We start from the raw sequence: 18,646 nt of genomic DNA, 5'->3' as shown, positions 1-18,646 counted from the left end.
TCAATCAAGGTATGTGTTTAGCTCGGTTTTTAATAATTTCTATGTTTTTGAGATCGTTGCTTCGAGTATTAGTAAACCCATGCTTGAATTTTTTATTTTGGTAAATATTTTGAGTTATGCCATTGTTGTGAGCTTGTGATTTTTGTTGTTTGATTATGAAATATGAAAGATATGTTTTAGATTAACATATTTTGTATTGGAGTTTTTGATGATTTTGAGTAATTAGGACTAAATTGCAAATATAATAATTTGGGGACTAAAATGTGAAATAAATGAAATATATGGACTTGTATGAACACTAGGAACATTCGGCCTAACATGGGTATGTTGAGATTTTGCATATTTTGTGTTTTGTGCAATAGGGACTAAATTGTAAAAAGTGTAAAATGACAGGGGTAAAATGATAATTTGCCTATTTATGTGTGTTTGGATTTAATCAAATGAAAATGTGTTTGAATGAGTTTAAGTTGAATATATTTAGATCAAGAACCAAAGAAATTGGATTTGGATCGAGGGAAAACTAAAGTTGTTGACTAGTCGTCTCGTCCCGTTTTACATCGTCCGAGGTAAGTTCATAAGCATATGGATGTTGTTAACTTTTAATATAAGTGATCTATAAATAATTGTAGTAAATAGTAGTAAATTACAAATCAGCATTGAGTAATGAAAATAATCTATGTTTAATGATAAAGTAACGAATAAGTTTGGTATTTGAAGTAATGACATGAACTATTCATGTTAAAGTGTTGATTATGTGTATAATAATTGCAAATTTAAATTCGGCTAAATGATATATGTATATGATATTAAAGTGTGAATCATGAGTATATAAATATATATATTTGATTGTATGATGATTTTGTGACCTAGAAAGTGAATAATAATATTATTATTGAACATATTCGTGTTTTGGCCAAGTTTAAATTGATACATGGATATATATATATATATGGGACTTCAACTTGTGATATGTGATTCCGATATATGTGTGTGAGTAAGACCACGTTTAATACGTTGGCATCGATATGTGATTCCGATATATGTGTACGAGTAAGACCCTGTATAAGACAGTGGCATTGTTATGTAATTACATGTAAGACCACGTCTGGGATGTCGGTATTGTTCGATACGTGTGATTATCCAAGTATTCTATTCAATTCCGAATGGTTCAACGGACAATGATAAGTTATGATCGAATGTGTAAAATGAGTTAAACGATTAGGTATGATGTATTTGATTACCTAATTGAAAGTAAGTTAAGTTTGTTATTTGATATTAAATGCAAATTCTATATATGATAATAATGTAAATGTAGGTGGATTCATGAAGTATTTTTGTAATGACTCAAAATTCACGGGCATCGGAAAAGTACATTAACAGGCCTTCGTCTTAGTAAATCGAGTTCGAAATAATTACTAGAAATATTTATGAGTTTAGCGATGTGTTTGATTAGGTTTAAATTAGGTGAATTTAGCTTAATTTAGAGTAATTAGTAAAAATAACTAAATTGAATAAGGAATAAAAGTTTAATTATAAATTAGTAGGAAATAATAAGGACCAAATAGGAATTAAGCCTATTTGGGAAGATAAAGCGACAAGGAGTAAAAAATCTAAGATTTTTACTTAGTGATATAGTATAATTTTGACAAGTGGATGGTAAAATAAATAAATAATAAATAAATTATTATAATATATTATTAGCAACTAAAACAAATAAAATAAAGAAAATAAAGTAAAGAACAAAGAAAAGAAACAGAATTGGCAAACGAAAAGCAGGGGAAGGAAAGAAAGAAAGAAGAAAGAAAAGAAAAAGGGAGAATTAGGGTTTGAAGGTTTGAAAGTTTAATAGGTAAGTTAATTTAGCCCTTTTTACTTAATTTTAATGTTTTAAAAGCTTTAGAACAAAGTTTTGATGAAATTAAATTAATATTTTGAAAGTTATTAGAATTCTAAATATTGTTCGTGTTGAATAAAAAAAAATGAAATAGGGGTTTAATTGAATGAAATTCAAGTTAAAATAGATATAAGGATTGAATTGCAAAGTAAGCTATAAGTTTTGTGTTTTAGAGACTAAATTGAGGAAAATTTCGGAATTAAGAAAATATGTTGAAAATTTAATAGTTAAATTTGAGTTTAAATGGAATTTGAATAGACATAAGGTGTGAATTGGTGTTATAAATTTGGTTATTAACATTTTACATCAAAACAGTTTTGGGAAGTAGCAATGGTCTGACTTTGAAAATTCACTAAAAATTGTATAAATTGAACTAGAGGATGAAAAAAATATGTAATTAAAACTTATTGAGTCTAGTTTCTTATAGTATAAATAGTGTAAGCAATGAATTGATGAATCAAGAGATATTTGAAATTTTGTAAGACTGGTTTGGGGTGATTTCGAGATGCCCTGTTTTAACTTTGGAAAATCATTATAAATTATACAAAAATTATTATGGAGTGTAATTTATATTTGTGAACTCCTTAATGAATCTAGTTTCAAAATAAGTAAACAAGAACCTTATTCGAGTTCTGTACAATGAGATAATTTATTTTTAGTAGAGAGAGATCAGAACTGTCAAATAAAATAACAGGGGAGTATTTAATGAATAAACTGTACTAATTGGCTAGACCAAAAATTCTGAAAATCTTATGGTGAAAAGATATATGAGTCTAGTTTCAGGGAAAATTAGTGGATCTTAATTTGGAGTTTCCTAGCTCAAGATATAAATAATTTAGTAACAATGACTCAAGTAGACAGCTTAATGGTGAAATTATATATATACATTAAAAATGGTTAAATTTGCATGTTTAGGCTCATGGATTAAATTGAATTGTGTTATATTGATGATTATAAATTATTATTATTTTCGTAGTTAACAAAGAACCCAAGACATCGGCGCACAAAGGAAAGGAGAAAGCTATCGAGGATTAAAACGAGAAATTCACGGTTTGTATTACTATAATTCAAATTACTTTTTATTAAATGCTATATATCAATTCTATATTTAATAAGTGAATTATAAGGTAAGTATTGATATTGGAGTTGAATGAGAATTGAATTGAATGGTGAATGTGTGTATAATTGAATTGTAAATTGATTTGAATGTGAAAATTTTAATTGAAAAGTAATCTTGGAATGTAAATGAAAGTGAATTGAGAATTGAGAATTGAAATACCCTATTAACTAGTCGGGCTAAGTCGGATATAATTGGCATGCCATAGGATATGGAAGTGTACGGATTTGCGGCTTTATCGATCGTGCACTTTATGTGTCGTATTTCGAGCACCTCGTGTGTCGATCGGGCACCTCGTGTGTCGATCGGGCACCTCGTGTGTCGTTTTAGGCACTTTATGTGTCGATATCTTGATCAGTACTATGTACCGCTTTAGGTACAATGTGCCGTCTTGGTGTGTTTGGGTTGGAATCCGTGTATCCGTTAAAGTCCGAAATGTTAATAGGGTGAATAATTGAAATGAGAAGTTCAAATGAATTTGATCGATTGTACTAGTGAATATGAAAGAAATTAAAATTGTGGACTGAAAATTTAGATTGGAAATGAAATGCATGGATTTAAAATGATTGTGGTGATTAAAACACGTAAATGTGATTTGTAACTAAAATTGAATAATAGCTAAAGATTGTTTATTTATTGTTATTTAATGATAACTAAAAAAAGAATTGTTATTTGATGCTGAGTTCTTATTTTATTTATTTTTAATTGCTATTGCAATTTGAATTATGGTAATACCACTTGAGTATGAAATACTCGGCGTCTGATTGTTTCGTCATGCGAGTTAATAGAAGTCTAGTGTCTGGTCCGACATCCGAGTGATCCCGACTTCAATGAAAAGATTTTGGGTGATGTTTTCTTTCTTAATTGAAAGTGGCATGTACTAGGTGTTGTATAAGTTATATAGATATACTTGTAAAGTTAGTTATAAGAATGGTATACCATATTTTGTTATTAGTTTGATAAAATGGTAAATATTATATTATATAATTTGGTATAAGTTGGAATGAAAAAAAATGAATGAAGTTATTAGTTAATTTGGATTAATATTATGAATGTTTAGTTATTAAATGACTATGTTAATGAATTGGTTATGATTTAGATATATTTAGGTTTAAATTGTTTTTGATTGTGCCATTGGTTTTGGATTAGGTGGTTTTGGTTTGAATTTGCAGGGGTTTTATGTAAAAAAATTAAGAAGAAATCTCTGTCGAAATTTTTGTAAAAATATATATATATATATTTCCGAATACTCGAACAAGTCCGTTTCATTCCACTTTAATACTTGTGTTGGGCTTGAAAGTCCATTATAGGGACATAATTCTTCAATTATACTATGAATGTTATAATAATTGTAAAATATCCATAAGTTGTCGATATATCCGTAATGCCTCGTAGCCTGCTTAAATGACGGTTTGGGGTTAGGGGTGTTACAATTTTGATTATATGCTATGTATAAGTATGAGTTTTAAAGTTGGATTTATGAGTATATGTATATTAGTCTATGAACATTCGGTTATATGGTGTTAATATGCCTTTGAAATCGACTGATATTTTGAGTATATATATATGTACATTCGGTTAAGATAAGGTTTATTATAAAAGCTCAGAATATATATATGAAATGTTAAATGTGGGGTTAAATGTAGCTATGATAGTATATTACGGTTTGATTTAGATGAATTGATAATGTCTTGAATTGTTATTTGCTTATGACTTACTAAGCTATAAAAGCTTACTCTGTGTGTATGCTCATTTTTGTTTTATAGATTTTGGATTAAGTTACGAGCTCGGGAATCGTCAGCACAGTCCATCACACTGTCTACGGTTTCGGTATTTTATAAGTTAAACTCGATCTTATGACATGTATAGGCTAGCCTTGGTGTTAGTTTATTTTGGATGCGTATGTATATAAAGTAATGCGAAAATGGTTTGATCCTAGTGCTAATGTTTTAATGTTTAAGTAACTCTGGTCATGGGTTATGTGTATATATATATATATATATATATATGTGCAAGTTAAACTTAATATATGGGTGATGAATGTGTTTTGGCTGTGGTTTACTATTGACTTATTTAGGATGTGTGATTTGCCTTGCAAATCGGTTCGGAGTAGTAAATGACATGCTTCTATATTCGGTTTGTGATAGATGAAATTCATACATATGCTTGTGATAGGCTTGTTTGTGGTTTGGTATTTAAAGGTTAAGTCGTTATTGTAATGATTCAATTGTGTCTTGTATTTAATAATAATATTGGTTAAAGTGGGTTAACGAGTATATTTGGTTAAATGTTAAATTTAGATAATGAATATATTTGATTGATGATTCGACATTTGCATATATAAATAACAAATGCTTATTGAGTTATAATATGTAATATATTAGATAAGTAAAATGCAAGTCATATATATATGGTGTGTTTTGTATATGTTTACAGTTTAAATTAATAATATGTATAGCTTGTGATTATTCAATATGGTAAGTTTGACAAACTTGATATGTTTTGAATTTTATGATTTAGTTTAATCAAGATAAACACGGTTATTGGATAAGTAATATATATATATATATATATATATATATATATATTAGTTGTGATTAAATATTGGCATATTAGAAATATATAATTTGTATCATGAATAGTCCAAGTTAATAAACTTAATATGAAGAATATATGTTTGCGATCTTTGTTGTATGATTCGGTAAAAGAGTAATATTAAGTACATTATGTATTCGGCTATGTTACTAAATTGGTTTTAGAAGTATTTTTATGGGATATTTTATGTGATGGATTAGTATGATTCTTGTGTAAATATATTTGATGATTGAAATTATGATCATTTGAATAGTAAAAAGAAATACTAAGTAAATATCTATAGTCGGCTATCACAAGTAAAATAAGTGTTTCCACCAATAGTATGAACATGTGTACTTGGTTATGTGAATATTAATGGTGTATAATAATTTGCATGCGAGTGGGGTGTACAATGGGTTATTCTGTGCTTATTTAATGGTTCATAGTGGTATGCTAAGATGTGCAATATATATATATTGCTTTAAAGTTAGGTTCGGCCATATAGTAATAATATTGAGGTTGCATATATGTTGGGACTTGAATTGGCGTGTAATAGTATGTTTGGCTTTTACCATGCACACATGTAAAGTTATTTAAATAATATGTTTGAAATTTATTAAATTAAATAGATATAATAACATGTATTTAATATTTGGGTTTGAATGTTTTAAGGTATGCACATGAAATTTATTATGTATTAAAAATTTGATATAAAAAAATCATTTAAATGCTATAAAGGAAATGTACATACGATTTCTTAAGCTGTGTATAGTTTGGTAATACTTCATGACCTTAATCCAACAATAGATACAGGTTAGGGGTGTTACATTCTAGTAGTGCGATTCACTTACTATTGCATCTACTCTTAAGATTCAACGACGAGTTTATCTCAAAAGTTTAAATGGTATTTATTGCCAATTTACTCCGGACGAGGTGCCGGTGTTTGCTTATTTTTGAGAGTCAACTTTTTGAAAAGTTGATGCCCTCAACAATTATATTTGTTTATGGGTTGAACCGAGTGATCCAGTCCAAAGGCCTAACTAAAAAATGGGAGAATTTGAGCAAAAATATAGACTTGAAAAATGAGTTTGAACAAAAAATAATAATGCTTGTTTTCTAAACAGGTTAGGTCTCGAGTAAGCTCTTTCGGCCTATGCTCAACTCGACCCGAATTTGCAAAAAAAAAAAATACTGCTATTTTGTTACTGTTTTACCGTTGTTTTTTTTTATTATTTTGCCATCATTTCGCTATCGTATTGCTATTATTTTATTGTTATTATTTAGATATTGTTTAACTCTTGTTCTATTATTAATTTTGCTACTATTTTAGAGGTATTTACTTGTTAAGCTGCACTAATTTTAGTGTTATTTAAGGATTTTATTTTATTTTTATTTTTTCATTTGTTGGGAAACATTTATTTAAATATTTTAGTGTATTTGATGTCTTATATTTTAAATTTTATTTTATATAAAAATAATATAAAATATTTTAAAACGTCTTGGATCGGGCTTTAATTTTAGTATCTTTATTTGGACGGGTTTGAGCAAAATTTTAGACCTATTTTTGGGCCTAACCTAAAAAAGCAGACATAAATTTTTACTCAACTGATCCAACCAATGAATAACTCTACCAGTATTTTGATGGGATCCTATTATTGATCACGAAATATGCCTTATAATCTTATTTTATATATAAAAAAGATTTGAATGGAATGGTTGTATCATTTTATTTATTAATTAATTTAAGGTTAAAATATGTTTTTTTAAATTTAAAATTTAGTCTCTGTATTTTTATTTTAGGAAATTAGTTTCTCTACTTTTCAAATTTAAAATTTAGTTCAATTGCTAACACAATTATTTTCTTTGATAAATTTGTTAGTATGATAATTTGAAATTATATATATATATATATATATATATATATATATATATATATATACACTCATTTAGCAACAATGTAACTAAAAGAATAACATTATAATGAACATGAATTTAACAAAATAATCTTATTAATGTTAATAATTGGACTTGAATTTTGAAATCTGAAAAGTAGGGGAACTAAACTCCTCGAAATAAATATACAAGGACTAAATTCCAGATTTACTAAGAGTATAGGGATTCATGACATATTTTAACGTTCATTGTTTAAACTTTTTTTATTTCATTATTCTAGAAATATTAATTTCATGCTTTTCAAAATCTGTTGTAGTCTAGGTGGTTAGGATACTCGGCTCTCACCGAGATCCCGGGTTCAAGTCCCGGCAACGGAAATTTTTTTACGTCAGTTTTACTTTTCTTTTTGGTAAAATTTGTTGTTAATCTTTATACTTTGAAAATAACTAAAATTTAGTCCTTCTACTCTCTTCATTTAAAAATCTCAGCCATTCATTAAGATTACAAGTATTCTCTACCAACATTTATCAATTTGGCATGTTAATTAAGTTATCAAATATATAACTATTTTCTCACTTGGTTTATAATCATTAAGATTATAAATATCTTTCATCAACATTTATCAATTTCACATATTGATTAAATTATAAAATATATAACTATTTTCTCACTTGGCTTAAAACTAATTGTTGTTTAAATATTTTCAATTAGTTATTTTAATTAATGTGCATGGAAAATTGATATATATATATATATATAAATTAATTATAATCCCACAAAATAGTGAGAAGATTAACACTTGGGCAGTTGGGTACTTGAGGCACATGATTTTAAAATAGGAAGCTGAGTGTCAATTAAATAAATAATTCGTAACCTTGTAATATTTTATATATATTTGTAATTTGTTATTATTAAAATGAATCGTATATAAATTTAACAAAAATCTTTATTAATTAAATCTTAAATTTTAAATCAAAATAGCAAAGGATTAAATTATTCCAATCAAACGTAAGAACTAAATTTCAAGGGTTAAAAGGCAGAATTAGACCTTAAAAACCATGGTTTTATTCATAAAAGTAATCCTTGAACTATATTTTCAAATGAATCCTTAAATGTTTTTAATAAAAATATGGTACATAAACTATCAATTTTGTGTCATTTTACCAAAAAAAAAATTACAGTGTCCAAGGTTTACTGTTTTGGGGTAAATTGAGGCAAAATTGATAATTTAGGTATCATTTTGGCAAAAACAATTAAGGACTAATTTGAGGATTGAATATAGTTCAGGTATCAGTTAACTAATAAAGCAAAAAAATCATCAATAGTTGTTAAGCCCGAAAAGGAGATATTTGCGAAACTACTAGCACTAGGGCAAATTTCTCAACAAAGAAGCTAAGCATAAGCAAGCAGCTAGAAGTGCAGCACGAGCCAACACTTTCTTCGGTGAATCGGTAATTATCGCCGCCATTTTCGAACTCTAGCTCGAGTTTACTCAGCTCGACTCGCTGCTCTCCCAACTGTTGCCTTCCTTCAATACTCTGTATCTTTTTGTTTTTTTAGGCTTTTTCTTCTGTATCAGTTTGATCCGTTCTGATTTTCTGAGCAGTAAATAGCTATCTTTAACCTTCCAAGTTTAAGCATTTCAGTTAAATTTTAAGCTTATTTTCTCCTTAAAGAAGAAGATCAAGAGTTTTTGAGTGTGAAAATTAGGATTTAGGGTTTTTCCGGTTACAGTAGGTTTGTCGCCATGCGTTAACTAAATTGTTAAACGCTACATTATTTAGTTGTAATTTAGACTTTTTTTAGTAATAAATACAGTGGCGAATGCATATCATATTCGTAGCATTGGTCTGTTTTAGAGGATATGCATCGCTTGTAGCTTGAAAGGGTGTATGTAAGTGAATCTGGAGTTTAGACATCTTTAAATTTTAGGGCTCTTCTATAGGGAATTTTATTCACAAAATTTGCTGAAAGAATTGTTCTTGAAGAAGCTTGTATGTTTGATATGTGAGAATGAAGTAGAATTTTATGTGCCACATGCATCGAAAAGTGAACTCTTTTTTTTTTTTTTGTTATGTATTAATCTATTAGACTATTTTATGAACTAACATTGTGGTGTAACTTGACTATTTTGTAGTTTGAGGAGCGATGAGTAAAAAAAAAAACCCTATGGTATTCTTCGATGTTTCAATTGGTGGAGATCTGGTGGAAAGAATTATTATCGAGGTAAGCCAAAAACCAGCTACTGGCTTTTTTTACTCCGTTTTTGTTCCCTGTTTTTTGTGGGAACATTTGGAAAGTATCTGAGTCTAACTTCATTTTAAGGATAAAGATAAAGTTCTTTTTTTCCAAATTTACAGCTTTTTGCAGATGTTGTTCCTAAGACAGCTGAGAATTTCCGGGCACTCTGTACAGGTATTCCTGAAAATGTTCCATATTTTTGTTAGTGGCAGGTGACTTAATTTTGGTGCTTGCACTGATTGTCTTCTCTTTGTTACTGTGTATCAGTATTGATGAACCTATTATTAATTAATAGTTTCTGGTCTTTCTAGATTCTTTAAATGTCTCCTGTGTCATAGTCTACGAAAGCAAGATTTAATTATCCCATGAATATTTTTTCTTTGACTAGGATAAATCACACAAAGCCTTGCTTCAAATTTTATCGTCTTATAAACTAATTGTCTGTATTTGCAAACAAGTTTGTCAGGGTTTTTTATTATATTGAACTGTGTTAAACTATAGGTGAAAAGGGCATTGGAAAATCTACCGGGAAACCCTTGCACTATAAAGGAACTTTTTTGCATCGAATAATCAAAGGATTCATGGCCCAAGTATGTTACTCACTCTTTCTACAAATCATTTTAATTAATCAGAGGAGTGTTTGCTATGATGATTCTTGTTTCATTTTTTTTTCTCCTATGTCCTACCTTTTGCCGTGATGCAAAGTTTTTATTTCTAAGCTGTAATTTTAGTTTGATTAACATCTTACTTTTCTATCATAATATCTTATTCGGTTGATAGGATTCAGATTTCTTGTATCTGCAGTCAATTAAACATGTATCTCTTTGGTCTAATTGTATATAATCATTCTAAATGACCTTTATCTGAAACAGTAAGGTCAGTACTTAAACTTTGGTGCCAATTAATCACTAGGAAAATATTTCAGTTATCTTTAAATGAGTAAGTTCTCTGCTGAGTATTAATTGATAGATCTTAGTGCTGTAACCTGAACTTTTTGAGCCTTGTTTTCACCTCTTTGGTGCTACTGCTTGTTGTTGCTGGTGATTAAACTGGTTAGTCATCATGGGTGTCCACAGAGTGACTAAAATTAGAGAAAAGCTCAGTACTTTTATTTTTTTGCTTTGTAGGGAAGGTGAGGGGAGCTAGTATCTATTAATTTTACGTGTAAAAGCATGTACTCAACGGCGCTAAACTTTTCCATTTTGTATGTTTTACTTTTTTCTACAGGGTGGTGACTTTTCAAAGGGAAATGGTATGCTTGCTCATTCCAATGCATGGAAATTTTGTTCTGTTATTTTTGAGAGATTGCAGACTCTCTGCTTGACATCAAAATGTATGCCCAGACTTGTAAGGAAAGAGCTTTAATTGATTTGCAGGCACTGGCGGAGAAAGTATTTATGGAGGGAAGTTTGCAGGTAGGCCTTTGCATGTCAGCACTTAAGTATCTTACTATGAATCAAGTCAAAACTTAATCATTAAAGTTTATGTTTCCTTGCAGATGAGAATTTTAAACTGACTCATGACAGACCTGGTGTTCTCTCTATGGCAAACAGTGGTCCAAACACAAACGGATCTCAATTCTTTATAACCTTCAAGCGCCAACCTCATCTTGATGGGTATTTAATGTTTGCTTATTACTTATTTACCTGGTATGACTGTAAAGATGGAGCTTTTCTATGTTCCTTAGCAATGGATTTGTCATTTCTTGAATGCTTGGCAGCAAACATGTTGTTTTCGGAAAGGTAATCAAGGGAGTAGAAGTTTTGAAGAAAATTGAGCTTGTTGGAACAAGTGATGGAAAGCCTGTGCAACCTGTAAAAATATCCGACTGTGGTGAAACCTCCGAAAGTAAAATTCAGGATGCTCTTGGAAAAGCAAAAGGTACTGTTGAAGCAGTCTTAACCACTACTATGACAATTTCTGGATTTGTTGCCAACTTTTCATTTTACTTTTTTCACTATGGTTTTAGTTTCAGGGAAAGGGAAGGGAAAAATTCCTTCATCGGACAGTTCGGATGATGAACATGCTAGAGGAAGTAAAAAGTCTTTGAAGGATAAAAGGAAAAAAAGAAAGAGGAGATATTCTTCATCTGATTCATACAGCTCTGATTCCGGTTCTGATTCCTATTCTTCTGATTCAGATTCTGATGTCTCTTCATCTGAGTCAAGTTCCTCAAGTGATGGAAGAAGACATAGGAGAAAGAAGTCAGCCAAAAGAGGCAAGCATCAACGTGGGAAAAAGAGGAAGGATGGGCGAAGGGAGAGGAAAAAAGGTCGGCAAGGAAAAAGATCAAAGCGCAAATCCAAATGGTCTGGTTAAAACCTGGTTTCAAGGACAATCCTCCAAATATTTTCCCTTCTTTTTTTTTTTGGTTATGTTTGTTGATAATGGCTTTATTGCAGGAGTTCAGATAGTTCAACTGACAGTGAAAGCGAGGGCACAACCACTAGCAGTGGCAGTGATGATGGAAAGGCCAGTTTACGTCGTAAAAAACCCATCTCCAGATCCCAACCAGCTGAAGATGAATCTCCACAGAATATTGGTAATTCCATCCTTTATTGTTTTAGCCCCTCTCTATTTGTCTTCACATGCATATATATATTCCATTTCTTGATTCTAGCTTTCTTCACGCTATCATAATTGAATCTAGCGGCACTTGAATTTGGGCATTATTAGCACAGGCGACTTGCACCAATATATATAATATAGGGAACAACTAATGGTTGATTCTGATGTAGGACTACAAAGGAATAAGTTGAAGGTAACTGAGGACAACTCACATGAAGAAGGTGAATTGTCACCTAAAAGTGATGAGCTTGCCAACAATGGTCATGGCAACAAGGCTGCTGCTACTAACCTACATACCGATGCAGATGGCTCGGATAGATTGAGGTTTTTATGTTATCAGTTTGTCTTCTCTTAGCTGAAATCTACACTATAATTTCATTGACAATGTTTCCTTTTCCCATATGCTTCACAGAAGTGTGAGCCCAACCCCTAAAAGGGGGCCAAACAACAGCCGCAGAAGCAGCCGAAGCATGAGTCCTCCAAAAGATGATGTTAGAAGCTCTTCCAGGAAATCTGGTGCAAGGACTTCACGTAGCCCATTGAATAGTCCTTCAAGGAAAGCCCCTGCATCCAACCAAGTGCGTATTGCCTCAAGAAGTCCATCTCCGGGTGGCACATCAAAGCGCGTAAGAAAAGGCCGTGGCTTCACTGACCGTTTTTCCTTTGCACGTCGATACCGTACACCTTCTCCTGAACGTTCCCCACCTAGATCCTATGCTTATGGTGGAAGAAATGTTCCCGAAAGAAACCATGATAGGTAAATCCATTCTACTCAAAAAATGACAAAAGTATTCATTGCACATTAGATCAAGAGAAAACCGGTCCTTTTGTTAAAATTTTCATCCTTTTCTACTACTAAAAACTGGTTTTGTATGTCAGCATGAGGTACACATGGCGTGCATCGTGTAACTGTCTAGTGATTTTGTTAGCCATGTCATTTTTTAACAGTAAAAATGGATGAAATTTTTAATAGAAAGGGTGGGTTTGCTTTTTATCTAACATACAAGGACTAATTTATCTATTTTTTGAGTAAATGTCTAGTTATTTCGTTAACCATGCCAGTTTTGATCTAACCTCTGGTACTTTTCCAATGTTTCCCCCTTAAATCTTAATATCATATTATTCTTTTGGTGAAGATACTCTAGCTACAGAAATCATTCTGATCGATCAACACGAAGACGTTATAGAAGCCCGCCAAGAGGCCGTAGTCCCCCCAGGTTCGTTTTCAGATACAAATGCAGATTTCATTGAATTAGACTGGAAAATAGTTTATATATGCTTTTATTTTCATTTGCAGATGTGAAGGCAGAAAAAGTAGGAGTCCTTCGCGCAGCCCAGTTCATTACCGGGGAAGATACAGAGATCGTAGTGAGAGCCAGAGTCCTATTCGAAGTCCTAGTCCTAGAGACAAACGACCTGCCATAAGCGAGGGGTTAAAATCTCGTCTTGGTCCTCGAATCGATGATCAACAACGCTCCCCACGAGAACAAATCAGGGTCCAGACCTCTAGGTCGAAGAGTAATGCGTCTTCACATTCCAGATCTCCCGATATCTCGCCATCAAGAAATCGCAACAGAAAATCGCAGTCTCCAAACACGTCAAAATCAAGCTCACCCTCTGGACAAAGAGGATTGGTGTCTTATGCAGATTGAATCCATGCCTTCCATGACATCATTTACATTTAATCGAAGCATAGCTATTTGTCTTGGTTGTGTTTCAGAGGGCATGCCTTTTTTATACACGCAGTTATTGATCATCATATGCTATTTAGATTGTCGATTTAGAGTTGGCAAATAGTTCTAGTTTTTGTTTGCATGGTGACTTAATACTTCTAGAGCTTATTTGAAATAGCAAGAGGCATGCTCGGTGTTACCTAAATTAAGTAAACTCTGTTTCTTTCTTATGGAATGTTCTATGTGCTTTGTTTCAAATTTGACTCAACATTTGTTATATGCTTTAATCGGATGAATCCCTCTTTTTGTGATGGTTTTCTTTACGTTTCTATCTATTGCGTATATCATAGTAATGGTTTGCTTGAACCATATGGTTTTGAATGGTAAAAAATTGGTTTGCCTGGCTAAAAAGTTGTAAGAACTGGGGTGAAACTATTTTAAATGTTTACTTTTATTATAATTATAAAATATATATGTTATTATTTATTTGTTTATTATTTTTAAAAATATTTTTTGAATTTGTAATCTTTTCAAAAAAATTGTCATGCCTGAACAACAAATCGAGGATGTGACAAGTGTCTTATTTATTCTACAACATTTATCACACCTTAAATCTTTCATGAACAGTATATAAGATAATTAAAATTTTAAAATTTAAAATTTTAAAAATTTAAATATGTCAAAGATTATAACTCTTCTAAAATTTAAATTTTACTTCTTATACTTTATTTTTGAATCATTGAAACCTTGTACTATTTTTTATTTAAAATCATGACCTCCCCGTTAATTTTGCTATTACAATGATTTGATATAAAGCAAGTAAAATAACTCTTTTAGCCTTATTTTTACTAAATAGCGCACGGAATTTATAAAAAAAAAAAAAACTCTTTCTGCTAAATTACGTATCGAGGTAGCCGTGTTACCTGGGGTTTTCTCGTTCTAATTTATTAGCTCATTCATCTGTTAGTTTGATCGAGATTAGCATCTGCCTTTCTTTTTGTTTCCCTCAGGTTGCTGCTTACCACGGACACTTGGCCTAATCCACTACTTCCATTGTAATTAAAATATTCTCCATTCAAATCTATTTGAATTAGATCAAATAATTAATCGAATTAATTAAATAAAAAATCAATCTAAGTTTTAATCCAATTAAAAAAGTTATATCAATTGACATTGAATCAATATCTTCTATTTGTTAAATATCTTCTATTTGTTAAATATTTTTATTTTTATAATTTTTTATGCTTTATTTAATTAAAGACATATCAATCAAGCCAAAAATAGATGGTGTAATCAGTTTAACTCTTGCTTCTATTGGAATCGTATGTTCTGGTTTCAAACAAGTTGCTTTTTACCTATAATGTTGGATCGATTCTGATTGAACAAATGAGTCCTATAAAAACATCACGGGATTAGATGGTTCGAAAGGCCGCGCGACTCACCAGGTTGCCTATGCCTGATTCTCTACCTTTTAATGCCAAGATATGTCCATCTCAGGGATAGTAAACGGAATGGGTTGCGGGAATTTATAGACACATCCCTACTGCTATTGGCACTCAAGGATGGCCTTCATTTAGCTAGAGAGCTTAATATAGATAAAATCATTATGGAGCTTGATGCTACTTTTGTTGTTCATCAAGAATACTGTCATCAATAATCCATTGCTGCAAACGTTAATTCTAGAATGCAAGACCCTCATTTCCTAATTTGAGAAAGACAGAATTCAAAACACGTTTAGGGATGGTAATCGTTGTGCGTATGCACTCGCAAAAATGGGACGTAATGTCTCAATCCACTCGGAATTTGTCAACCGTCACTGGACTGTTTAACCCTATTATTTCACAATGATGCTGAAGGGGTGTTGCGAAGTATCGTGAATACTTTTATGTTTTAGTCTATCTATGCATGCCTTTATGATATATAAGATGCCAAGAAATGTTACATAACATACATTGTTATCTTAAATATCTGATGCATGTTCTGCAGATACGAGCTTCTAAACAACATGCTTGTGTTTACTTCCCCCTTTATTTCCTTTTCAATGTAAGTATACAGAAAATTATTTAATACATATCAGGAAAACATTTAAATTCCATAAGCAAAGTTTAAAGTGTATAGTAATTTTTTTAAAATGACAATATTTAAACTTTGCTTGTGGAATTAAACTGATAATATATCAAATACTAAACTTTTTTGGAATAACTAATTCTTTCGAAAGCTTCTTACACCTAGGAAACCTTACACTATCTACATTCATGTTACAATATTCATATATGATCATATGAATCTTAAGAAATGTTTGCATGGTTAAACATTCCAAAGAAGTACATACAAAACATTAAGAGAAACAACTGTTAAATCTATCCAACAAACATCATTCCTACAATAAACAAAGATCCCAAAGTCCAAAACAACAATCCTACAGACTAACACCACATAGATATAAAAGACAAGGAACAGATAAAAGTACCTCAAATAGTTAAGAATCAGACAAAAGCAATCAATCCTTGGTGGTTTTGTTGATTAGGGACTTGTGAATGTGGGGTATGACACCACCTCCAGCAATGGTACCTTTGATAAGGGTGTCAAGTTCTTCATCCCCTCTAATGGCCAATTGCAGGTGCCTTGGAGTGATCCTCTTCACTTTCAGATCCTTGCTTGCATTTCCAGCCAACTCAAGAACCTCGGCAGTCAAGTACTCGAGAATAGAGGCCAAGTAAACAGCAGCTGTTGCCCCAACTCTCCCATGTGCTGAAGCCCTAGACTTGAGCTGACGGTGGATACGACCCACCGGGAACTAATAATATATATATCAAGGAGAAAAAAAAAATAGAAGTTTAAGAGTCTTTTAAAGTGATAAATATATGATCAAATTATGATTTTGGTCCTTACAATGCCCAAATTTAGGATTTAATGCTTCTACTTCCTAGAATGCTATTAATTAGTAAACAACTAGTATTATTAACTATTTCTGTTAACTTACTGATACATTTTTTTCTTAAGATATCTCTTCTAACTCATCATATTGACATGGATCTTTTATATTAGACCCAAATAATTAACAAACTAATGACATTATAAAAGTACTAGATCAAATTAAGTTAAATTAAAGACAAAGCTAGATTCCAAATTTGAGTATAATAGAGATCCTAAAACCATAATTTGACAGTAAGTATATATAGCTAACTCAAGACCTGGGAAACAACAATGCCTAGGGATGTTGTAGATTTAACAGGAAAAAAGAAAAGATTAAATCCCAGCATTTTCTAAAAGCTGATTCACTGCTATATTTCGATCTTTTAACGATAGTTCTAAAGAAACAGTCTTTCGACATGGAAAAAAAATTGACGAACAATTTGCAAGTATCTCGATCCTAAACCGTAAGTATTTAAAATTCTCAGTATCATTTCTTTAGCATATGCTTACTAACAAAGGGAACAGAAAATTATTTATATTATTATCAGGAAATTTTCCAAAGATCTATCATATTCATGTATGGAAAAACTTGAGCCTAAACATCTCGATCCTCAACCGTAAGCATTTTAAACTTTGAATATCATTTCTTTAGCATGTACTTTACTAACAAAGGGAACGGAAAAAGAATTTTATATTATTATCAGAAAATTCTCCAAAGATCTATCATATTCATGTATGGAAGAAACTTGAGCCTAAACAAATCGACAGAAGATAGATAAAATTAATGACGAACACCTCTTGAAAACCAAGAAAATAATTTTGTTTTGAGAAATACCTGAATACCGGCACGAGATGAACGAGAAACCGGGCGCTTCTTGTCCTTATCCTTGTCCTTGTTAGCTGCGGTTGTTTTCGTCGCCAAAAGCCCCTTTCCGCCTTTTCCTGCCATCTTCGTTCACCTTAGCAGCGAAAAATAACTCTGAATCAGTACTAAAATAATACGATCTGTAATTAGTAAAATCACGAATCTGCTAAACGCTAATCAGAGCTATGTTCAATATTTAAAAAAAAATTAAATCGAAATATTTGAATTACAAAAGAAGAAAAAAAATGTTGTTACGAGAGACCTGAGAGAAACAGGAAGCTCGAAAGCGAAGATTTCTGGGTTTATTTGGGAAGTGATAGGGTTTTCTATTTCATTCTGATCTGTTTGGATATTAAATTCGAGATGGCGGTTATGTTGGGCGGGAAAATTCTTTAATTCCGCTATTTCAAAATTTTTTATTATTACGTAAATACCCTTTTCTTTTACTTGAATTCCATGCCGTACGTGTGACCCCATAAATTCCACGGTTATGACTCAATAGCCATGCTTCCCTGTAACAATAAATGGCTATCAATGAAGATTACATGTCCCAACTGCAAAGCTTCAGCCATGGCCGATGATATGGTGGAGAAATAATGGCTTTTTCCATTAGTAACAAACAATATTTATGTATTCACCTTTTTTTCAATAGAAACAACAACAAAAGATTAAGAAGAAATTCACCAAGATCAGCTCCCAAAACACACTATATTATAGCCATCTCTCCTTCAGGCATTCGATGGATGTTGAGATAGCAAGAGCACGAAGAACAGAGAACACTAATATCACTTGGACGTTAATCCACCTCCACTTCCCTTTTATTTTTACGGTTTAAAATATTAATTTTTTAAGAGGAATTATGTATAATTTTACTATAAATTTATTTACATTAAAATATAATAAAA

The 18,646-nt window shown here is 31.2% G+C and overlaps 2 protein-coding genes across 4 annotated transcripts; one reads left to right on the top strand and one right to left on the bottom strand.

Annotated features, from left to right (window-relative positions):
* Window positions 1–8,787: 8,787 nt before the first annotated feature.
* On the top strand, window positions 8,788–14,218 carry LOC108469695 (peptidyl-prolyl cis-trans isomerase CYP63). The gene is made up of 14 exons (XM_017770688.2): window positions 8,788–8,929; window positions 9,616–9,704; window positions 9,839–9,893; window positions 10,221–10,309; window positions 10,947–10,971; window positions 11,096–11,134; window positions 11,218–11,335; window positions 11,440–11,600; window positions 11,689–12,028; window positions 12,122–12,261; window positions 12,458–12,611; window positions 12,700–13,044; window positions 13,424–13,504; window positions 13,585–14,218. Exons 2-14 carry the CDS (start codon window positions 9,627–9,629, stop codon window positions 13,937–13,939), a joined length of 1,980 nt encoding a protein of 659 aa, XP_017626177.1. The 5' UTR covers window positions 8,788–8,929; window positions 9,616–9,626; the 3' UTR covers window positions 13,940–14,218.
* A 1,736-nt stretch (window positions 14,219–15,954) lies between these two features.
* LOC108469696 (histone H2A variant 1) lies at window positions 15,955–18,127 on the bottom strand. 3 transcript variants are annotated; one of them, XM_017770689.2, is made up of 3 exons: window positions 18,004–18,127; window positions 17,712–17,835; window positions 15,955–16,757 (listed from the first exon to the last, which is right to left on the bottom strand). In XM_017770689.2, the coding sequence occupies exons 2-3, from the start codon at window positions 17,823–17,825 to the stop codon at window positions 16,461–16,463; spliced, it is 411 nt and encodes a 136-aa protein (XP_017626178.1). In that variant the 5' UTR covers window positions 17,826–17,835; window positions 18,004–18,127; the 3' UTR covers window positions 15,955–16,460. The 3 variants fall into 3 exon arrangements, with proteins under 3 accessions (XP_017626178.1, XP_017626179.1, XP_052887636.1); XM_017770690.2 differs by having other exon boundaries at window positions 17,712–17,825; window positions 18,004–18,118; XM_053031676.1 differs by lacking the exon at window positions 18,004–18,127 and adding an exon at window positions 17,972–17,993.
* Between the last annotated feature and the right edge of the window lie 519 nt (window positions 18,128–18,646).

Source organism: Gossypium arboreum, chromosome 8 (assembly GCF_025698485.1).
Source record: "Gossypium arboreum isolate Shixiya-1 chromosome 8, ASM2569848v2, whole genome shotgun sequence".
Taxonomy (NCBI): domain Eukaryota; kingdom Viridiplantae; phylum Streptophyta; class Magnoliopsida; order Malvales; family Malvaceae; genus Gossypium; species Gossypium arboreum.
The sequence above is the reverse complement of the archived record's forward strand: the minus strand, read 5'-3'. Positions and strand labels throughout refer to the sequence as shown.

Excerpts from the sequence above, each read along its gene's own strand:
- LOC108469696 (XM_017770689.2), bottom strand. The coding sequence starts at position 17,825 with ATGGCAGGAAAAGGCGGAAAGGGGCTTTTGGCGACGAAAACAACCGCA. Across the intron at positions 16,758-17,711 it reads CATCTCGTGCCGGTATTCAG|TTCCCGGTGGGTCGTATCCA; the intron begins GTATTTCTCAAA and ends ATATATTATTAG.
- LOC108469695 (XM_017770688.2), top strand. The coding sequence starts at position 9,627 with ATGAGTAAAAAAAAAAACCCTATGGTATTCTTCGATGTTTCAATTGGT. Across the intron at positions 12,029-12,121 it reads TCAAAGCGCAAATCCAAATG|GAGTTCAGATAGTTCAACTG; the intron begins GTCTGGTTAAAA and ends GCTTTATTGCAG. Across the intron at positions 13,505-13,584 it reads AGAGGCCGTAGTCCCCCCAG|ATGTGAAGGCAGAAAAAGTA; the intron begins GTTCGTTTTCAG and ends TTTCATTTGCAG.